At 40.5% G+C, this 24,277-nt stretch overlaps 1 protein-coding gene across 1 annotated transcript in view; it reads right to left on the bottom strand.

Moving 5' to 3' along the window:
- sema4ba (sema domain, immunoglobulin domain (Ig), transmembrane domain (TM) and short cytoplasmic domain, (semaphorin) 4Ba) overlaps window positions 1-23,173 on the bottom strand; it is a 42,270-nt gene extending 19,097 nt beyond the window's left edge. The window contains exons 1-2 of the mRNA XM_070830791.1: window positions 22,995-23,173; window positions 4,766-5,148 (exon numbers count right to left, since the gene is read on the bottom strand). Of these exons, the coding sequence (XP_070686892.1) occupies window positions 4,766-4,883 (118 nt within the window). The 5' untranslated portion in view covers window positions 4,884-5,148; window positions 22,995-23,173. The remainder of the gene's footprint in view (window positions 1-4,765; window positions 5,149-22,994) is intronic.
- Between the last annotated feature and the right edge of the window lie 1,104 nt (window positions 23,174-24,277).

The raw sequence follows: 24,277 nt of genomic DNA, 5'->3' as shown, positions 1-24,277 counted from the left end.
CATTGTTTAGCCTTTGGCTTCAACGTAGTATGTTTGTTTGATTCTTCCTTAATCAAGAAACAAGCTTATTCCATTCTGTGGTGCCAGCATACAAAAATATAACTTTACCCATCTTATAGACTGAAATGACAGAGAAAGGCTGGAAAACTTTTTACCTATTTGCAAAAAGGAGCAAGGATTGACAGTTGAGCTGGAGTACCTCAACGTTAGAATAAGCTCATGAAAATAAAGAAATAAGAGAGAAATTATTCTTAGAAGTAAGGAATCAGGCAGAGCAATTGGACAAATCTTTTCTCTCTTTTCTTTGTCTTCATCTGGTACCCTGTACTTGTTGATGGACTTTGCTCTGGATAGAGCAGATGAACCCTCGTAAATCCAATTTCTTTGAGAAGAAGTGATTACAACCCTCTTCTGAGAGTGAAGCAATGACGACTGTGACAGGAAACCACAGTGGCAACAGGAGTCCCACTGGGTCAGTGTCAGAGCAACACCAGAACTCCCATTACTGTCGCATTGTCTGGTGACATCAAGACAGAAAACAGGCCACACTTGAGCACTAACTAAATTATCCCAAGTATTTTTAAACTAGCCATTAAGAGCTGCTGCTGAATGGGTAATTGTGTGGGAGAGTAGACCTGGGAAGCTGAAGGACAGAGACTGAAGCATCTGGGGTGCATTAAGACAACAGGCCAAGAGGGTCAGTTCACCAGGAGATTCATTAGGCAAGCTGTGAGCCTGCTGTTTGCATTGGTAACATGTGGGGCTGAATCTTGTTAGCATGATATTGTCTCCGCTGGATCATGCTGATCTAGAGATTGGTGGCAATTTTGAACACAGCTTCAGGAAAAAGAGACTGGAAAGTCATTTTGAAAATGCTGCAAATTCTGTAAATGCTGAGGAAATTGTAAAGTGTAGAGATAAAGTATGTGAATTACGTATTCACACAGCAGGGATAAGCAACAACAGGCTCTGGTAATGAAATTTATTGTGGGATAGAAGCTAATGAATCTGTTAACATTTAAATAAAACACTTTCATCCAAATCTATTAAACCTGTAGTTGGTAAAAGAACCTGCACCTCCACTCTAAAGGATGCTGTTCCCATGAAAGAGGTTGACAGGGCGATTTTGTGGTCGAGGGGCAACAAAAGCTGACCCCAGATTAACCACAATAATGTAAACCAGCTGCTTGTTCATCAGGAACTCACCATGACCCCTTCCTCTGAACAGGGCTGGGGCATTAAGAACAAAGAGACTGTACATGAGGTTATGACATGTTTCTAACCATACAGCCACGCTCTGACCTGACTAGCCTGACCCCATGCTGTGTATTTACAGTGGGAGCAGAGACACAGTTAGGGTGCCCTCGTGACACCTTGAAAATGAATGTGCGAAGCAGTGAAAGTGTTTTTACAGGCTCTGCTGGGTTTGATTAATATCTCCCTTCCTGGTGGCTTGGACACAGTGGGTGTCATAAACATCTGTAATATCAGGATCAATGATGTGTCTTTTCATGATGGTCACAGCATCATAAAATCACCGCATGATATATTTACTGCTGTACATTTAAATCCAAATTAATCATCTAATAATATTATGATACAGGTTTAATACATAAGAGAGGACAATAGCTAAAAAAGCTAATGTACATGTCTTGCTCATTTTAGTGCCATCTATGTAACAGACCAGCACTGAAATGACTCTTTGATCAATTGAGTCCATCAACAGAACAATTACAATTTATCTAAGTAAGAATTCAAGAATATCAAGTAAGAATTTATATTAAAAAATTGCTGCTTATGGCTTAAGTGAGCAGTTGTAGCATTTTTTGCGTAACATTATAATTTGGATACTTTGGTTTTATTAGCTGTTGGCTAGCAAGCAGATTGTGTAGCACTCATGCCATTAAGAACTGCTGTTCAGCTATGTGGCACCAATACAGTATTGAAAAGCTGTTATCTCACTTGACACTGCTGTCATTTTGAGTTACTTGTGACTGGTTGATTCGACTGGTAAAGACATGGCAGCTTTTGAATAATTAAATATGCTTAACTCCCAGTGTGGCTGTGAGCATGGCCCCTAAATAAAATTAAAGCACGACTGTCCACACGCATGATGTCTAACAGACGGCTGAACAGATCAACAGGCAAAGACAGGGAACATAAACAGCTTATAGGTGTGTCTTTAAATAGTGTTCCAACACTCTAAGCCATTCAGCATGGTCTGCATTAAAGCCTGGAACAAAAGCAGAGAGAAAAGCAGATGCAGGCTCTACTCCCTGAACCCGTGATCCGTCCTGATAGATGCATAATGAGAACCAGACAAGTGTTCACACCATAACACATACAAATCCCCATTCATTATTCATGGCAGATTACCCTCTTCATTAAGGCAGAGGCGGGGACCAGGGGACAGAGAGGGCAAGAGAGAAGAGGAGGGGAAGTCGGTGTATGAAAACGATACCGGATGAGAAGCAGCCAAGCAGCTCTATCCTGCCTACACTACCGAGGTTAAAGGCATGCAAACTGTCAAGCTAACTGGCATCCAGATAGGACAGAGAGGACCAGAAACCATGACGAGACCAGACAGTTTCTGCTGTGTAAAGTTTAGATCCCCGAGGTCTGCAGCTCTGCATTCTGCTTTGATACTGTAAACACAATGTGACAAAGCCCTTCTGCAGGAGGCTGGTAAATGTCAGTGTAGCAGAACCGACGTTACCACAGCAAGACAAATTCTATCACCAGGCCCTGCTAAACTTCATCAGCTGGATGGAGCTTGTTTTTTTTGCCTTACATCACAATCTAAAACCTAAAAACTGGCCTTTTGAACACCAACATCATGCTAAGGTCTGTCAACCTTTTCAGACATCCTTTGTCAGACTCACTACGTGATCCAGCTAGTAAATAAAGAAATAAAGTAGGTTAAAGTCACTGCGAGCCCTTGTCAAAATAGGTCAAAATGATCTGATAAAATAGCTCCTTGTTGAGTTTCATGGACCTCTGTTGTTAACGCTGTGTTATTTCCTGCACGACCCCTCAAGGAAGGTCAAAGATTATCAATGTGATTAAAGTTACAGCAACATAAATGCTATTACAAAACAAGCTGATGACTCGGGATAAGTCTGGTCAGTTGAAATAATATTGCTAAAATAGAAAAGACAACCTTCCTTGCTTAATCTCAGCCATACTGAATCCATTGCACATATATGCAGTCTGTCCTTCTAGGCTTCATCGCCATGTGGATTTTGCATGTTTTATGGTGGTGTTTAACATTGGCTGCACGCCCTAAAAGCAAATCTTTCCATCAAAACAGGGAGAAGTGTGAACGTGAAGTGTCTTTTCAGTGAGTGATTGATGGTGTGTGTTGTTGTGAAACGCTCCGCCAGGGCCGAGCTGTGGGCTTTGTTGAGGCTGGCAGGTGAGAGAGATTACCTGTTGGTATAGAGGTCCTACATGAGGGGCTGTGCAGGCTCAGACAGGCAAGATGACCTATTTGGAAGCTTGCTTGGCTCATGATTATAGACATTTATTCGTGTCTGTAATAGATTACTAAGAGAGATCTATCACCGCAATCTTCCCTGACATTAAGACTCTAATGAAGCCTGAACATGAGTCACTAACCACAAATCAATCATTAAAAGCCTGCATTGATCTCAGAATCCATTATTTTGTTTAATTTTCCAAGGAGATACTAGGGCACAATAACTGTTTAAATCAAACTTGTCATCTGAAGTGCATTTGAATAATTCCAGAAGTGATGATAAACTCACTACTTGGCACTGGTGGCCATGGCACCATCTACAAATGGAGCATTGCAAATCATTCTGCCAGGAAACAAAGCACAAAAAGGCTAATTTAACAACATCCCGACATATTTTAAGGGTGACATATGACAACAGTATATGTTGTGTCTCTAAGCTGGCTGGACGATGGCATTCTGCAAGTGAACAAAAAATACAGCTTATATAAGAGCAATAACTCAATGCTTGTGAGACTATGTCAGACTGCCCTCAGTAAGTTGCAGCACAATAGGCCTGTTCATTTTGTAATTATGTCTGACCTGTAGGTACTCGACAGAGCCACCCTGATGGAGCTGCCATTCACAGTGTGGATTTACATGGATTTTAAAGCATTATGTGGTGTTATGGTGTAGACAAACACCATTTCACCCACCTAAATCCTTTTAGGTCTTACAAAGGACACATGAAGTGTATTGATTTTTTTTTTCAAGGAAGAGTTAATGAACAGGGACACTACTGGGAATTACATAACCAGTCCTCTAGACAGAATGAGAGTATAAAATATACTTTCTTGTAATCAGAACTACTAAATTGTAAATAGAGAGAATACAGTCAATAGAAAACAGCTGTTTTGTGAAGTTGTATTTTTTACCTCCAACCAGCTGTGAGTTTATAGCAACTTTACAAAAAAAAAGGGAAAAAAAAGAAAGAGAAAGCAACAATCCAGCTCTGTTTGACTGTTTATTAACAGTTTGCCAAGTGCTGCTGTTCATGCAAAAAGATCTCACAAAGCCCCAACTGGAGCCCCAGGCATCCCCAAAGCTCACCACATCCTTTCTTCACTGACAACAGCCCGATGAGTCTGCTACCTTGCGCTCTAGTGATTCAGTAGTGTATGCATTTGATGCCATAAAAGCTCGAGACTAAAAGCTCCCTGTAACCTTATCTGAAAGAAACAACCCATACAGTAGTAGTACGTTACTACAATGTCCTGGTAATTCTATAGTCAAGAAGTTGATAAAACTTACTGTATGAGAAGGTGAGGCGTGGAGTGACATCGTTTTCCGTGACTGCCGTATGAAAGCAACCAACAAGGAGGAGAGTGTAGGCTGGGAGACAGAGCCAAGCCATGCTCATTGTCCGCATGCCTCCCCAGGACCGCCAGCCAACTTGCAGTATTTGCCTTTCAGGTTTTTGGGGAATTCATGAAGAGCGTCTCTTTTTAAGCAGTGTTTATTTTCTCTCTCTCTCTTTCGCTCTTCCTGCAGCTCCAGGCTCTGTGAAAGAAAGGCCTATGCGCTCCTTTGGGCCTGCAGAAGATGCTGCTGGTATGGTGACTTCAGAACAAGGCAGAAAGGCTCCACCAGTCAGCCTCCATGCATACACAGCACCCCGGGGTCTCAGCTGAGGTCTACAAAGACAAAGGGAACATTCAAATTAATGGCTTGGACAAGCAAGTGTGTGGGGTTCTTCTTTGATCTCAAGACTAAGTGTAAGAATTGATTAATTGGCGATGAGAAAATGAATCAGAATCATGATTAATTGTCTAAGGATGCAAAATGTTTGTGGATTTGCTGCTTTTCTTTGTCATATGCAATAAAGTAGATAAATTATCTTTGAACCTGTCAAAACAAACAGACAAAACAAACATTTTGAGAATGTCACCTTGGAAAACTTTTTTTCAACATTTTTGAAAAAAATAATGGCGAGTCAACAATGAAAATTATTGTTAGTTAAAACAATGTCGTTCCATGTCACTGACAGTGTGCTTCGTCTTAACAAAACAAAAGTCAACAAACACCCAATATTACATCTAAAATGTTAAGTGTAAAGTGCCACAGAACAAAACCAAAGTCGACTTTCTCTCGAGTTGACCATTTCACTCTACACTACAGATCTGTGGTTGTATGGTACTGCTTTCAGTTTCTGTTCGGACAGGCGAGCAAGTGATATCACCGTAGTGATCATTAACAGAATACTACATAAATGAGCTCGGCTGCACCTTGGAGCACGACGCTCAGGTCGGGTTAATTTGATAGTGTCAGCTGCTGACAAACAACCTCACGCTCCCAAAGCCGTAATCTCCATATCTGAACTGCACGTACCTGCTCTATTGTGCACTGAAAAGAAAAAGAAAGCAGACATTTCTTGGAAATCTTTGTTTAAGCTTGAAGACAATGAAAAGCTGAGGCACCCAGATAATGCCTCACATTACAGGAATTACAGGAGTTTCTGCTCACAGTTTTCCTTGGTTGAACTTTAGTTAAATCAGTAAGTGGTGAGAAATGCTGTGTATACACTACAACCACTGATACTGTAAAAATGTAAAATGTTTTCAGTCCCTCAGGTCACAGAGGGCTTTAGTTCTGCATGCTCTCAGTTGCGATGAGGAATTTATGGAGATAAAAGTGTCCAAAGCCAAAGGAAATTGGTTAAATATTTACATAGGCCTGCTGTTCAGTTCTCCTCAAATCAATATACATCACAACATGCAATTTAACTTGAAGTTTTTTTACTATTTAAGAGTTGACACTGGCTAACTCCTTTATCCACAGCTACAACAATTCTTAAGAAAACACCAGAGCAAAGCCACAAGATAACTATTATACCAGTCATGGATTTATGGAGCAATTCAGTGATGCTGATTAACTGAACGTAGTGAGACGTGAAGAGAAATTCAATACAGACATCCCAGTTACAACTGCAAACGCTCCATTACAGTTGCCACAGGGAGCTCTTCATTAAATGCAACCAGCGGGAGATTCAGTTTCATGTGAGGTATGGCAATCAATAGCAAAAGGTAGCAAGTGAAGCTATTCCTGTTTTCTGTCAAGGGGCTCCTGACTCTTAGTCAATAAGCAGTCTGACACTTTCTGCAAACACAGACATCTCCAAATCTGAGCTGGGAAGATGACATTTAGAGGAGCAGGAAGGCCATGATAACGGCCAGAGAACAAGACACAAAGAGGGTTATTTCTACAGCAGGAGACACACTTGGGATTTGAATAGGAGAAACACACATGGATATACACTATTCTGTCAATTTAGTCTCCAAAAGGAGGAATAACACTTAGTGAGGCATTTTTGTTAAGTTGTCTGAAATGAGGCTGTTTCATTTGTCTGTTTCAAGTCTTTTAAAATTGAAAAAGTATGTCAGCAGGAGAGCTAATAGATCAAAGTCTGTCACTTCCTTCACCACTGGTGCACTGTCCAGATTTGTAAAAGCTATCAAAGGAAATATAATCGATGTCTGGATATAGAGAAATTTCAGCCTACAGCAGCGGGACTTAATGATCATGATGACAAAAGCAGACGAGACGGTGAGAGGCTTCTGCTTTTTAAACTCCGGGCTAGGTCACTGCCTGAATTTTTTTGGACAATGCCCTGCGCCGGCAGCCAACGGGATGTCAGTGGACTGTAACGTGTAATGGACAAGGAGGGCAGCCATGAGCATCATTAGTGTCCTTTGTGTGGAGCTATTCAAAGTGAGACACCACTTGACCAAGAAACAGTGAAGCTAACATTAATTCTGGATTCGTGTGACAGTCAGAAAAACAGACCCGCATGCATCAAGCTGAATACGACTGAGGTGCGCAGAGAGAGCTTGACAGAGAACAAGGGCCCCTCTGACGGCACAGAAATCTATATGCAACTCTGCACTTCACTGCTCTCTCCTGCATGATGCATAAACTGAATCATCCCTTTCACTCCCTACACAGACGTGATAGTGTGCTCTGGCTGTGGATGATACTCTCCCATCTCTCTGTCTATGATCTCCTCTTAAATCTGTCTAGAGCTTCTTTCTACATCCCCTCCAGCATCGAACCAGCCTTATCAGCTCAGTTTGACACAAGCATTGCACATGTCAAACTTTTACCACAGATTATAAAACACTGAGGGTCTCATCAAGGGCATAGTTTGGGGTTTATTAGTGGGAGGACACCATCAAGTGCGGTATCAAGTGAGTTTCTTCAACAAGACTAGTGACAATTTATGCAATTTATCGACATACATTTACATTAACCTTGCGAACAATATAGAATAAAATTGATGTGTGCATTCCATGAGTCCAATAAAAGGCATAGAGATGCAGCCTGAAATTCTTTATTATTGATCCATGTAACGTGATAATGAAAATACATATTCATTAATTAAAAGCCTGATACTTTAAGACTGAAATACAGTTAAATGCTCTTAAAATATATTTTCTCTCAGGTACAGTTCATTGTTGCCTTAGCTACAGTAGATGTTCAATAGTGGGATAAATAACTTTAAATGATGTCACCCTTAAATCAAGATGGATACAGTATATTTTGTGGATTTGTTACCAAATCATGCAGTCTAAGGTGAGTAGTTTCTTGTCTGGCTGTGACTAAACCCAACAGTCTTGATCAGTCAGAGGATTAGCCTTCATGTGGCCTAACAGGAAGAATCCGGGCCAAAAAAGTCCGACAGGTACTCACCACTTCTCACAAAGCTATTTATTGCTGCCAGTGCAGGGTAATAATCGCAGGCGACCAAGAAGAATGCATCAGTATTTTTATCAACTCAAGAGCTTCACTCACCAGTAACTGTAAGTGCGGGAAACAAATTCGGATTCTGAGAAATGGGGGGACATCCGTAGAGGAAATTGAAATATCTTATATACTTCTGGATGGGAAATAAGTGGTGCACAGACTTGTCACCATTTGACTGATGGTACATAGGCACTTGCTCACTAGCCCATCATCCATATAAGAATAGCAACAGTTTTGACGGTCCATGAAGTCAAAGTAATTATCTGTGGAGGGAAAGGGACCATTAAATGAAGAAGTAAGAAGCTCTGCTGGGAGTAAGGAGAGACAGCCACACAACAAAATGAAACTGATTCATTAACACATGTGGCTGTAATAAAAAGAAAACTTCTCTGTCAACCTGAAACTGAAAGCTTACACAAAAAGTTCAATCTGCTCTAAAGTTATGAGCATTTTATATACTAGAATAAACTGCCTTTATATTTTCAACACTGTGAAAACTCTTCACATTAGAGTGTATGCCAAAAAAGAGGAAGTAAGTTTCATATTTAACCAAACAGGGAAATTCCCAGCACTCTCTACCAGTCATTTCCTGTAATACAGTACCTCTTATGCAGTAAAAGCATCACGATATATCACTGAATGGCAAAGGCTGTCAAATGACAACACTACTTATAAGACCACTATTATAAATAGCAGCTCTGTGTATACTGCAGAAACAGGTGGCACCAACATTAGCATTTGCCATCCGAGTGGAGTAGGAGGGGGTCAAGGCTCCCTGGATTCCACACGCGGCCTGTTGACTGGAAAAGTGTTGACTGATAAATACGACCTCTTGGCATGCCTGTCATCTCAGGAAGCCACCTGTACGCACACACACACACACACATACACTGGCCACCTACGTCAAAGTCCTCGGACAACCCAGGTCATATGCTCCCAGATGTGGCCTTCAACCTGTTCAGAGCTTCCCATCTTGGCCCCTTGACACCTCCACGCTGCCGAAGGACTTTCAGATGTGTGAAGGAGCAGATGTGAGATGTGGAGGACATCATCTGTCAGGAGAGGCTTTAATGGAAGTACACGCCTGCACATATGGACAGAGTGGCTGATTCACCGGGCGTGTGGTGTGGGAGTACAGTGTTGACACAGCTCTGCAGTGGTTTTACTGCCTTTCAGGTTATTTCACAACTCCTCATCCATATACTGTTGCGACTGTTTTACATAACTGTATTTTTTATTTTACATTTTACTTATCTCAACCTGTCAGTCAAATTATCTTTATTATTAAATAGTTAACTGTGGTATGGTCTGTATCTCTTTGCTGTTGTTTTCCTTTTCTTTGTACTTTTGTAATTGACTTGATGTCATTAGATCTCTTGAGTATGAATAAAGGTTGCATAAATATCTAATGACACGCATTTATGAGTCAGACATTACAGCACTTATGTCACAGAGTTCAAGTATCGTGTAAAATGGACTTTGTGACAAATCACCATCACAGAAATTTCAACATGCTCTTACGTACTCCAATTACAATAACTAATTTAGTCATTCCTGTTAAGAGTGAATCTCAAAGAGGCCGTTGCATCAGCTCTTGGGATTTAAAATATTAAGTCTTTACTCAGTGGAGATTTACTCATCACTAAATCAAAAACACACAGTTCTTCCCCAGAGATAAATATTTACAACCAGTTACTTTAAGGTGTAACTGTTACATGGCTAAACTGGGTTACTGACAAAACTAACGTTACCATGCTGATATATGATCTGTTAAAAGAGGTCGTCTATTGTAAACACATACAGTATGACAAATTCACTTTAGTAATGTTATAAAACAGAGGATTTTAAACTGCATTTCACCAAAACAAAACATTATAAACTTAAGTTGTCAAAAGGTGAAACCAATAAAATGAGAAAAATCAGACATTTCTTTCACATTCTAAACTCCATGAATATTAATTATTCAGATTTTCTCATTTTTTGCAAATGAATAATAAAACAACTAGTCGCAATTGGATGTGCAACAAATCTTTCGTAGCTACCGATATACACATCACTAAAGTCTTTACTCCATCTTAACTGTGGACCAGTAAATTAGTAGTTTAACACTAGCTTGTAGCTACTAACAACTTAGGAAGGACTTTAAGCAGAAACTTGGTAATGGATTCGCGATTAGCTGGTGCAACCCAATCTGGTTCCCTCCTTAATAGAAATTCAGAAGTCGGTAGTTCTGATTATGCGACTGTGGAGTCTGAAGAAATACCCTCTCTTTCCTGCTCGCCCCAGTTTAAGTCCAATCCCCAGACCCAGCTAAGAGTAATTAATGGCTCATTCATCCCTGAGTGAACCATACAGCAGTAATTATGACCATATGCTATTCCGAAGACTTTTAATTGCCTAATTAAAATCTTATTAAACTATTGAACAGAGATAGGCAACATTTTGAACTTAAGGTTCAAGGGAGTTAAATTCATCAAGCTTGCTTCTCCTGTGGGGTTTGTGACATGCGGTCAGAAGTTAGGAATTTTATCACAAGTACTGACTTTTTAAAACATGCCAAATTTTAAGCTATCAGGCACTAAGAATGTATTGATAGATTACGGTAATATATGACTGTGAAAGTGGATGAGCATATTTCATCACCTCTGTCTTTGAAACCCATACAAGTGCCTAAATCAACCCGGTTTCAGAAGTGAAAATATTCGAAATGATATTCCATTTCATTCCATTTCCCCCTCTGTGCAAATTTCCATAACAGATGTGGAGCCAGCAGAAGCAGCTTGCTGATGAAATGTAAAGTAGCAGAGCAGGGTCTGTCACCGGGCCTGCTATCACTATCAAGGCCAAAGTGGGTGAAAAAAGAGCAGCAGGGGCTCTGTGACAGACAGAAGAGTGCATTAATACTCAGAGGAAAGGACAAAAAAACGAACAAATGATAGGGAAAAGGCACCTTTTTCCTTTCTGAAGGTGATAGTATTTCTAGTAACCTTATCAAACGCGTATGGAGATAGAAATCACCTGAGAGTAACTAATCTCACCAGACGAACACTAGATTCAATGAGATCTTTACTCCTGCGTGAGAGTCATTTGCCTCTCTTGGCTTTGCGCCCTTTTATTCCTGGCACTCAGGCCAAATCCACTGTCAAAACACATCAGACAGGGCATAAACCTGGATTAAAACTATTCATGTGTTGTCATTAATAAACTCTTAAACATTGTAAATCTAAGGGATTGAGGGGAAATTGGCAGAAAATTGTACTTTTCTCTCTCTCCCTCTCTGCACTCTTTTCAGTTTTTCAACAATCCAGTGTAAGCTGATCCACTTTTAGGAAGCAGCCTGCCCTGCTGATCTTGCTGAAACGGCCTATTTCTTTTCTACAGTCTGTTTTACTGCTGTCACACCCTTTGCTGAAGAAAAGAACACCTACATCTTTAAGAGTAACCAAGGTTTATCACTTGATACACCTCCTAGACACTAATACTGCAGTCACAACACGTCCTCAAACCATTAGTAAATTACTGGTATTATCAAATATCCCTCTTCAATCTGTCTCCTCTTCTTCATCTATATCCAGATATTCTACAAATTAAGTGGTCAAGAAGTTGAAATAACATTTAATAACTGTATCTAAAACTGATCTGTATCCCCAATATAAATACTTTTCTCTTTACTGGGCTTCGAAATATATCCTGCAACAACAGGACACTGTTGCCACAATTGTTTATACTGTTGTTTATATTTCAATAAATATTTGTACTGTAATAACTATTGCTTATAAAAACATGAACACAAGTGCTCTAAAGTTGTTACTCCGTCTTCTAGTGGTGGCATAGTTTGGGCATTTTATTTTGCTAATCCCCTTCCAAGTACACGTATAAGAAAAATAATCATCTTGCATGTGTTTATGCTTCAGTATTAAGATCAGGGTGGTATTTTTGTGGGCTGTCACATGTCAAAGTCTTCTGCTGAAAACTAATACTACATTTTCAATGGGCAATGATGAGATATACATATGAATCTCTTGCAATGAAATTACAGTATGTAGCCAATTTTCCATTTCTCTTTTCCATTACGCTCATGGAGCAAACGCTTCCAGAATGGGTAATGGTAAGGTTGCCAACTTCACACTCTTCTGTGAGGAGAAATAACATTTATCATGTACACAAGGTCACATTTTGTGTGGACCCTCTAATGATGTCACTCAATTATCAGGTGTCAGCAAGTTGTTTTTTAACAAATAATATTTCATAAACTCTGGTAATGCACACTGAACCCAGCATAACCTCAGTCCTGGCACTAACAACACTTTAACTAGGTTCAGGTCAACTGTTGCACGTTGTAAACATACTGTGCGTCATAGACTACTACTGTCAGCAAAGGTTTTAGTATCACAAGTACAGTAGTCACTTAATAGTAAGTTGTGTAACAGTTTGGATCAGCCAAGCAAAGTGTGACCGTATGCAGGCCAGTCCAGCAAAAGCAACACGAATCAAGGACTATTTTATGAGAGAAATAAAAATACAGAATAATGTGGTTCAGTGTACTGTTTAAGATATTCAGGGCCTGCATTTTTATGAGGGATCCTGGCGTCTGCCAGACACAGGTGAGGAGCTGTTTCAGTCCTGGCGGCTGTAAATAGGTCAGGCCTGTTGAAACACTCACTCCCATTCTAAATGTCTCCACTTGTTTGCTACATAATTCTTTCTGCATTTACTGGAGTGAAATATTGACCCTGATAGAGCGAAGGCTGATAGCGTGGCCTGAGGTGCTTATCTTGCTTGTTCTTGTTTACCTTCAGTTACCTGATTTGTTACAATAGATACGTCCATGATACACAACAATATGCTGAGGTAGGAATTTAAATACAAATATTAAGAGAATGATGTGTAATTACTCCAACACTACATTAATATATAATTAGAACGTGCTTAAACGAATAATACCTGACATTTTAGTGTAGCAAACCAACATCTACTAACAGCATTCAGCATATGAACAGAGGCTTTAAACTAGGAAAAATAAGAATATAAAATCAGTGTAAAGTGGACATATGCACAGATTTAAAAAACACTTTGTTAGAAATACTTCAAAATGTGCTTTTGCTATAAATATGTGGGGTCTTTAATCACAAATCCAATGTAACTTTATCTTGTGGCAATTCAACTGATAAAAGAAATAATGTGCGGCATTAATATTTGCCGTCCATGTAAATTCATGGACTATTCAATCACCAGCAATGCATTGAAATATTTATCCTCTTTGTAATTGATTAGGCTGGTGTGGCATCCATGAAAGGCTGTAAACAAAGCGATGTGGCTGCTCTCCCTTGATGTCCGCAGCAAGACGCTGCACGCATTCCAGTAGCTTAGAGGCTTAGACAGCAGCTCAGGCTATAGGCCATTGGGCAAAGAGCTGCACACATCCATCACTGTGTGAGACCGATAAAAGGCTCAGAGTGTCCACTTCTCCACATGCCCATCAACGATACGAACCACAGACCCGCCTTAAAGACGACTGAAGAGTTTTTCCAAGTCTATGAAGCACGCCGTAACCCTCAAGATCGAACCAGTTGGCGACTTGCTGCAGAGGTTTCACAAGTCTCACAGCTCCTTCAGTGCTTAAATGTGCACTGAGAAGTTTTCTTATAAGCAAATACTAAAAGTATATTGTATATATCCTTGAGATCTAACAAATGAGATGAATGCATTTGAAACTTTTTTTCAATGATTTGTATTTGCATTGTTTACACCCATGTTTACTTGCACGCTTCCCTGCTTTTGTTGGTGCATTGCTGTGTATTTAGATGCATTTCCTTCATGTAGAGATCGGTGAAATAGTGTGACACTATTAGCAGGATCATCCCACATGTGCCCCCAAAAACAAAACAGGGACCCACTCAGAAAAACGGCTCCATTGAGCTTCTAGAGGTTAAAGTCTCCACATAACATATAATATAAAGAGGAATAATGCCATTCTGAGCTGGTGAATGAAACATAAAATCACGTCCAACGAGTGATATATTAACAAAGTAATAAATTCAGCCTAAAATCTTGAAAAGTCCCATTAAGCTGGGCAGCTGAGAACTATAGTGAGTGGTTTAGATGATGATGCTGTTTTCTTGACACCACAAACCGTGTGAATTGCTGTTGGTTTAAACCGCAGTTACTTTGGATAACATATTCAAAAAGAGATTACAACATTTCCAAAGCAGCTGTCAAGTTTATTACCCTTTTGAAACTCACAAGCGAATATCAGGAATAGCCTAGAGAGCGGTGTGTCCAAGCAGGTGTAATCAGGTTCATGCTCAGTCCTCCATCTTCTACCGTACAGTACAGTGCAGCCTATTTAAAATGACACATGTGAGAACTGCTGAAAGTCTAATCCAGTTATGAGTAAAGTAATTTTGATTGACAATGCCCCAAGCTTAAGCAAATACCTAGCAAGCCTTGCCAGACAACAAGTGAACCATGTGCTCCTTATTTGTGTTTCTTAAAAGTATTAACAAATGTTTGGATATGCCTATAACTTGGTTTGATTATTTGCATACTGCAGAAATTTCATCTTCACATCTAACATGCCGTTACATGTAGACTTCTTTTTCTTTATGCTCACATAACAGTAAGATAAAATACATCTTTTGAGGGATGCAGATGGTATGTAGTGCTCTTTGAACACATTCAGGGAACTAGAAAGTCTGACAACAATATAAAGACTGACTGTCTGATGCTCTCTAAATCTAGTTCATGAGATAGATACAAACCATGAAGAATCTGATCCTCAGGCAAACATATATATATAGTTCAGAGAGTTAGCTTTCTCATGCCTGTGGTTGTTCTGGTTCATCTGTTTCTAATATCTGGCAACAATCCTCAACAAGTCTTAAAAGTTGATATGAAGCACAATTCGAATCCTCTTGATTTGACCTCTTCGCTTGGCAGATAGACCACATTAAAATATCTTTGTGGGGGTAGTCTGGCCCCTTTATGTGGGGTCTAAGAGTAGGGCAGCTGCCCCCCACATGCAGTGACCTCACTTAGTAAAGATCAATAGTGAGCTGCACATTCCTCACTCCAAGTCCTCAGGAGTCACTTAGGCCTTGGTATCTCAGTCATCCAAGCCATCTTGTGAATTCTTTCGCAAGACGATATTTCGGGTAAATTCCAGTCATTGACATCCAACATCCAAGACAACCAGATTTGACCTCCGAGGGCAGCGTATGTGGCAAACCATACAGAGGAGATGAACTCCTGTCACTCAAGACATCACCCTATAGACCATGCTAATGCAGTCACTCAAGGGCAAATTTGTCAAGCCAGCATTGCTCAGTTTAGATCTAATTGTACGTGTTTATATTTCACATTTTTGCCTGTGCCCTTTTCCACTTTTCCCTTTCAATCACACTGTACACGGCCTAGTACACAGAAAAATTATGGGGCCCACATTGATCCCTAGGCTACATGATTTAATGGCTGACTGACTGTTCTATTTAACCAGACAAGCATAATAAGGGGATTAGCAACCTATCAGATGACAGAGTTCAGTGTGCTTGGCTGCAGGTATACAGGCAGATATCCTATATCACATGATTTGTTAATCACTGTGCAGATGGTATGAAAGAGTTCATTCTAGGGAAGTAAAATGTTTGGAAAAAAATAATAACTAACACTAATAATCAAGAGAAGACGCACTTCAGCTCGTGACATTTTTTCTGCCAAATTGCTCTAAGATGTTAGTTATGGTAGAATGGTGTTCAGGACTTCAAAAGGACCCTTGAAGTTCGTGTACCTCTTTGTTTGCAGTGAAAGGCCCACACTAGTGCGCCTTTGAATTGCAATCGCAGTCCTGACACGTCCGCACAGCATCCAGGCCCCCACAGCTGGATGTGTGTAGGTGGGAGCTGATGTCATGGAGAGATGGAGGTGAAATGATCTGTTACTAGAAAGCTGAGCCTCTTCACTGTGATATCAGAGCACATAATATGTCCTCAGACGTCTTCACCTACTTTCACAACTTAGAGGTAAGAACAGGTCAATCATGCTGCAACCACACAGACAGAAAGTACTACATTTATAAAAGTTTACATTTAACAATTGACCATATTTTTTACTTTCAGATTAACATTAGGAAAAACATCCAAAGGGATCACACACATTCCTTGTAAACCAGAAAGGAAAAACTCCCATTTAGGTTTACTGACATCTGTATAAAAAAACTGGTTAAAGAAAACATTCAAGTCATGTTAGCAAACATCTACTTGCATAAGGATCCCAAAATCACTCAATTCCTGCAAACCCAAAAGGTTGTTCTCTGGCTCACGCTGTGCTCTGACGTTACCACGGGGCAAAAGCAAGTGATTCATCACATTATTTATAAACTATAAGATGCACATGAGCAGGGACAGTGTAGATAGGCTTGTTTTGCTTATATCAGGAACTAAACATAAGGAATAGTGGAAAAATACAGAGGCCAGATCTCACACTGGGAACATATTTCTACATAGCTACAGCTAATTTTACTCCATTGCTATTTCACAAAGTAAGTTTATTGCAGTTTTGTTTAGTTAACACAAGATGTTAAGATTGCTCAAAGTATTTTTTTCTGAACAGGACCATTTTAACAGGGAAAGGAATTTTCTGGGTATTTCTACAGAAATGCCATAAAATGACCCTCCAAAAAAGTTATGTCATATAGGAAACACATTTCCTGTCAAAGTGGAGGCAGACTACTGATGAGGAGATCCATTCTTTGTAATTGAAAAGCATGTATCCCTTCTCAGTTCCCAAAATCACTAAGACCCACTGACCACAGCAGAAGTCATATTGGGGAAATAAAGCATCAACAGTGTTAGTTCCTGTGAGCTTAAACTGCACCTGCATGCTGAACAGCTTCATCCCCTCCAGATGTCTGGAGGCCTCACTAGACCCAGAGCCAGCACATCTATAACTGTCTCCTCGTCTGCCCAGACTCTGGTGGATAACTGCCAGAAAGAAAGCAGAGATGCAGGGGGATCTGAGCCCTGCAGCCACTCATGCTGCACAAAAAGTGCTGAAAGAGGCCATAAGATGGCTTGTGTGCTGTGTCTTAATATATCACATCTTCAATCCAATCTGATGAATTATTCAGACGGTGCTATCTACTGTGCCTCTCACCTAAAACATCTGCCCTGCCAGCCTGTCTGCCAGGTCTGGCTCACACTCTGTCCTGCCACAGGAAGCTTTTAGTGTGCTGCTGTCCTGTGGTCTCTGTTACGATTAACCCCCTTCCTCTATCTCTATTCCCATCTCTTGGACTGGAGGCATAAAGCATTGAGGGAAAGAGATTATGTTACTGTGTCAAGAATGCGTCTGTACAATATTTTGAAAGAAAACAGCATCTTTTTTGCTGCTACCCTGCAAATATCTGGATTGTCATGGCTTGAGCGTGCCCAAAACAAAGTCTGATGTGTTGTTCGACCATATCTGAAGACAAAAGTGTTTATAGCTGCTCTAGAAGCCACGCACTTTACAGCAGTCGTTCCTCATCGCCATTCATGATGTTACACTGGTTTGTACACGTTAAAATTGACAGCTAGGTGAATAATAAATAAGAGCCTAGGTGAAAGGGGTTCAACTTCTGCTTACTTTATCACCTCACCACAACTGGCCAGTCTCTGCATGAAGTTGGTTTGATTGAGAAAGGAACAAAAACACACTTCCCTTATTCCAACAATAGAAAGCTGTTGGGTAGATGGAGCTTCAGATGCTTTTCGGCTACTTGACAAAGTCAGAGTATATCTGACGTTGTAGTGAGGTGGTGTGTAACATTCCCACTCATGGATACAACAAGGGGGGACAACAGGAGGAAAACACAGAGCAGAGCAGGCTGTGTAACACACTTCCAGACCATTAAAGTGAGGAGTGTTCTTGGGGGATAAAAGGTGCACACTCACCTTCCTCTGCACTGTTTATGGATCTTAGCAGAGCATGAAATGACTAAATACCAGCATCCCTCCTCCTCCTCCCTGTCATCTTCTTTTGCACATTTCTCATTCATAAGTTTCAGCAAGGATATCTGACTGAAAAATATGTGACCCAGCCAGTGCTATTTTTGTCCAAGGCTACAGAAGAACAACTTTGTCCATCAGTCAGAAGAGTTAAAAGTGTTTGTTCATCAAGCATATGTCTGTAACCTACTTCTAAGTAAAACTTAGTATTGTGCATTAATGTTAAAATAAAGTACAGCTTGTTTACACTGAGGCATGTGATTAGAGAGCTGCGGCAGGAATGTATGAGGGGGTCAGTAGCACCATTAGCAGAGTAAAGGGCACAACCTGGAATGCTCAAAGATATCAAATCACAGCGGTGGGGGAGGGACATGCTGCTAAACAAGGCTCGTTTAGAGGCTGATTCCATTAATCAGGCCTACACTAGTACTCATGTCAAGAGGCACACGGACGTATCCGATCGCTAACAACAACTTAATGCACGTTTGCTGTATGTATGCGACACCTTATATTCGCCCCTCAGGTCCAGTGTCAGCAGCGTAGACGTTCACATAGCTACGAGGGTTAAAATAGAACTTTATTATTAATCACATAACACGCAAGGGGAACAGGTGTGAGGTGAAGGGTGATGGAAACACACCCTGAAGAGACAATTTTGCGATTCTACCAGCACAGAAGAAATGCTGACATACAAGTAAACATGCACCACATGGCTGTTTCACAGGTTTGTGTACAGTTAAAATAAGACACCGCGAGAAGAAGGCAAGGCCTGCTAAGCCCTTCATACATGTGTGACGTGTTTTGGTGCATGTCTCATACGGGTGAGAAGGCTGATCTGAGGGTCTCTGAGACACTTCAGCAAACACAGAGATTTGGCCACGTTCCATGTCCACAGTCATTTCCCACATCGTGGCACAGTGCTGGACTGGGAATAAACAGAGGAGCCCGCTGTGCTCCCAGAATGCATGTTTGCAGAGTTCCCATCAGTGAGTACACAGTAATAGGACTCCCTGAAGGCCTGTATTTAACCTTTAGGTTACAAGTGGCTGGCCACTCCACAGCCCACTCCTCCTCTTCCTTGGTATTAACCCTATATTCTCATTCGTTTTAGCCAGCACAGAAACAGAAATAAAGTCACAAGAAAGAAAATCGCAAACTCTAAAGATCACGTGATATGATTGAAAGGTCCAGAAAAGCTACTAAATCGACTTAGCGTTGAGATTATTTGGTCAACTCCTGTTTCGAAGGTCAAAAATAAACTTTCAGGCCAACATGGAAGAGACGCCCTTACAGTGCTCAGAACATGAAACATGAAAACTGCTGTGATCATGTGGTACGATGAAAAGCTCCAGGACCAGATCAACTCAGTCCAACCAATAAACAGGATGTGTATTAATGGATCATAGTAGTTAAAACAGAAATATTCTCTTTTCGACAGTCTACAAATGAACTAATTTGATAGAACTGAATACGGTGCGCAAGTCTCACACACACAAAACCTATATGTCATTTCTCTGTTCTGCAGAGTCATTAGCATATTATACTGTGTTTTAGGACTAGCTGTTTTACTGCTGTAATACTGCATCAAGCGTAGCTCTCCTCTTGGAAGGTAGTATGTAATATTTTGAGTGAAGTTTAAAAACATTACCTTGAATTTCCAGTACAATCGAAACTGCGATCCAATTCTGAGCTGTGCATTTGTCACATCAACTTTAGCCTGTGAATGCACACATTCTTTGTTTAAACTTGTATTACTGGCGTGAAACCTAAAGTAACATTTGCGACACCAAACCATATGGAGAGGAAAACGGCACAAAAAAGATAATCAAAATTTGTTTTTCTCTCTCTCTCTCTCTCTCTCTCTCTCTCTCTGTCACTCACACACACGCACACAATGACAGGGAGAGAGTCAACCTGACTATATAAACAGATGAAGGAGAAGGATCAGAGTAGCCTAATGCTGAGAAAAGGCCCTTGGGATATGCTGACAAAACGGAAACATGTGCATATGGGGCCAGCATGGGGGATTAAGCTGTGATAAAACAGTGTGATGCAGTATGATTTATTTCTTCTTTGTCTTTTCTCCTCTGAACAGATTTAGTAATCTGCAACAGGTTGCTCACTGCTTTGAGCAGCGTCATAACACAGAAGCATAATTTTATCCTTTTGCTTATTTTCCCTTCAGCAGACTTCATGTAGAACGGCAATGCATCAAATAAATGTTCACTCTGCAAAGGATATTCCAGTGTTCCAGTTAAACTCCGAAACACTTATATTCAGGCTCTCTATGCAAGTAACTATCACCGTGTCACAATGAACTATATTTTTGTGAAGAAGTCTGGATTTGAGGTATTGATATTACGGGCACCATGCTTTACCAACAAGCCAAAGCTTTTCTGACAGCATCATACAGGCAGCTCATTGTGAAGGCCGCCGCTATCCAGAATGCAACTGCCAGCTGTTTTCTTTGCGGATCAACCCAAAAGAAAACAGCAGGCCAAGGTCAGCACAGACAGGCTTTTCTCCTACAGCAGACAGATGAATCTCCATATACGAGGCTGTAAAACAAAAGCTCCCTCTGTCACAAATGAGATGGCACTGTTGATTATATTCCACCCTCTTGTGGAATTGTCAACCAACCATTCTCAAAAATTCACGAAAGCTCCTACTTTTTCCAGCTCTGTTGGGTGTTCGTTTTGTTCATTGTTTGGGGATCTCTGTCTGTAGGTGGGTTTCCATCCACCCGTTTTTATGCACATTTTTAATTTGAGTGGAAAAGACAATTTTTTTTGAATAAAATCTTTTTATTTTTGCTCAATGATATAAATAATACAGTAAATATACAGCCATTGAGCAGCCTGTGACATAAAAAGCCAAAATTTTGTAAAAATCTTGAAATATTGCAAAAAAGTTTGCCTGAGGTGGAAACGTTGCCTGGCTCTCATTTAATGTCATCTTGTTGCATGCGTCTTCTGCAATGGATTAATAGCCCCTGACTGGAAAATTAGCTCCACCAGCTGATCTCAACCAAAAAATCCTTAATATTTGCATATCGGTAGCGGATGGAAACGCAGACTAAGATGGACTGGCTTTCCTGTGGTCATATACTCTAACGTGACAGTGATGCTGATTTTCCTCTTGGGAAACTGAGAGGACCCCCCTCTAGTCCTTGAAAAGTAAAAACATAGCATTGTGCTTATGAACTTTAATGTGGAGGGTTATGTATGCGCATGTGTAAGTTATGTATGTGTTTAACACAAAAAGGCTGTTTTCGAACTCATCTGCTGAAGTGGGAAAGCATCTCTTTGCCAACCTTAAATCTGATTTTAAGATGTGTTCAACAATCATGGTCCAATATTCAGCTTGCAGTGATGTGGAAACATGAAACCTCCAGCACACACACAGAGAATGGACTTCTCTGTGAAGCTGGAGACATCTCATGTCTAGTAGTTAATCTTTTAAAATGAACAGCATTCACATATTCATAGATTCTTGTTTTCCTTCCGAAGGGAGAAGGGAGAAGGGAGAAGGACCAAATGTAACCTAAGACTGTGTAAAAACCGTATCAGACACAAATGCATATTGTGCGAGTTAAAATGTATCTGGGATCTTTATATGGAAAATAAGCAAATAAAACCAAAGCCCATTCCAACGGTGGAAAATTACACATATTCTCTTGTTACTTAATGAAATATTTTGCTTTATCAAACTCTTATGACACAGGAGAAGGAACTTAAGAGCTTTTCAAGTAAAAAGGCACTTGGCAGTGCACACTCAAAATAAGCATAAAGAGGAAATAAAAATCTTAGGTTGACCTCCTCATTGACTTTTGACAAACTTTTCCATTTCTGGTTTCTATCCATTAACTTCCACCCACGCGCCTAACAATTTGGCATTCGTCTCAATTGTGCTGCCAGCAGCGTGTGGGTGAGACATTTGAATTTCACACAATAACACCTGATGCTTCTGTCTTGAGGCTGTCAGCATCGCAAGATAAACCCCTAACCAGTATCACAGCACAAAACTCTGTTCACTCTCAGCTATCACAACCAGACACATGAAGACAATTATGACTTTGTGTTGATATTAATCAGCTTTTCCACACTCCTCTGGGTTCACACAAACTTTCCAGGCTGGGAGAGGATGTGTGTGCACTGGCTGCTGTATTCACTAACTCCCATCTGTGGAAAGAGGCCCCACTCCCAGTCACAGGCTCTCTCCTGATGAGTTGTGCCTCAGCTGAAAGAGTCAGAGCCATCCTCCGTTTTTTTTCTGCATTACAAGAGACGCTCACACACAAGCCAGTGAGCCTTAAAAAACAAACACACCCAGGTAAATAGCTGTGTTTCCAAAGAAAATGAGTCAAAGACCAACATCTCTTAATGCAAGGGTAGCTTCTACACATACACAACCACCCACAAATACAAGCACAAAACACACACATAAGCTTGCACTGGGTCTTTAATGACCCCCTTGCCCTGCTATCACCTTGCGTTAAAGACCTACTGGAGAGGGCGGGGGGCTGTTGCGTGTCAGCTCACACCCACTTATCCCTTTAAAGAGAGAAACTAACAACAAACCCCACACAGACTTAGCCATAAAAAGTTTATAATTCTCCAACAGGAAAATGACAGGTTACCCTGACATCTTTTCAATAGGTAACCAGAACTGCGGCGTACTCACATCAATGATTCATGAAGGCACGGCGCCGCACAGTTAATGAACACAGGGTTAGTCTCTGTAACAGCAGTACTTACGCTCTGTCCCCACTCAGCTGTGAAACAAAAACTTCTTTCAGATCTGAAAAAGGTTTTTCCTTTAGGTGACACAGACAGATTGATTCCCCGTCCAGGAAGTGTCAGAAGAAAATCCACAGAAAGAACAGAGTTTAAAGCTCTAGCGGTTGACAGCTGAGTCCGCAGGTCCACACTCTCCCTCTCCCTGACACCGTGTCGTACTACAGCCTGCCTCTAACCACTCAACACACTGGAGCTCCTCCCATCACACACTGTCAGGAGGGGAGGGAGATGAGGGAGTAGAAGGGACATGCACTTCTACAGAACAATCCTGACTCATTTCTGACATAAACTACTGACAGCAAGTTTACCTATTATTCATATTTTTTAGAAGCACTTGTGCCGTTACTACATGTTAGAGAATATGTAACACTGTAATTAGGACCCTACTGCAGAGGGCTCAGGGCAGAAAAGCAATAAAAACGTACTATTATTTAGGCAGCGGTATTCAATAAGCAGTTAGCTGCAGTTTTCTCTCCCGTCACACAAATGTACAGTTTCATCTGTATGTAATTTATTTCATTTTAACCTGTATAAATAAAAACATTTTTAAAAAAATCATGTATCCTGTGATTTTCTGTTCACATGACTGCTGGCTGTTCACTTTTGGGAAATCACGACCATCTCATTCAAAAGACCAATGTTATACAAAAAAAACCATTCATCCAACATACAATGAAGTGGCAGAATTTATAGTGTGAGCAGGAACTAAATGAGACACTGAGCGTGGTCTTGGATTTTTTTTTTTTTTTTTTTTGGTCCCCTGAGAGTAGGTTCCCTTGTTATGGACTGCAGATGTCTGCCCCTCAGCCAGCTGCTTGCACCCACATAAAGACTTTAATGATTGTAATTATCTGTAACGTCTAGCTACTGGAAAATAGAGCAAATCAATCTGTCCTAAATCACAGCCATCAATTAACTGTTTTCTGTATTTAGTATCAGGGAGAAGTTAAGGCTTTGATAAAATCATTGTTTTTTTATATGTTAAGCATATAATCAAACTGTGAAATTTCAGATCTGTTATCCAAGGTCATCCACAGACTTGTGGGCTTGGAGTTAATAGTCACAAAAGATAATCACCAACATGCTCAGAAAAAAAGCAAATCAGAAAAAAAAAAAACATCACTAGGAGACTACGCTACACAATATGGCACCCTTTCTTTTTGTTCTCCCACCATTTGTAGCTTCAAAATATCAATTATGTACAAAGATTTTAAAGTAGCTTAAGCTCAAGAAAACCCAAA

Source organism: Pempheris klunzingeri, chromosome 5 (assembly GCF_042242105.1).
Source record: "Pempheris klunzingeri isolate RE-2024b chromosome 5, fPemKlu1.hap1, whole genome shotgun sequence".
NCBI classification, from domain to species: Eukaryota; Metazoa; Chordata; class Actinopteri; order Acropomatiformes; family Pempheridae; genus Pempheris; species Pempheris klunzingeri.
The sequence above is the reverse complement of the archived record's forward strand: the minus strand, read 5'-3'. Positions and strand labels throughout refer to the sequence as shown.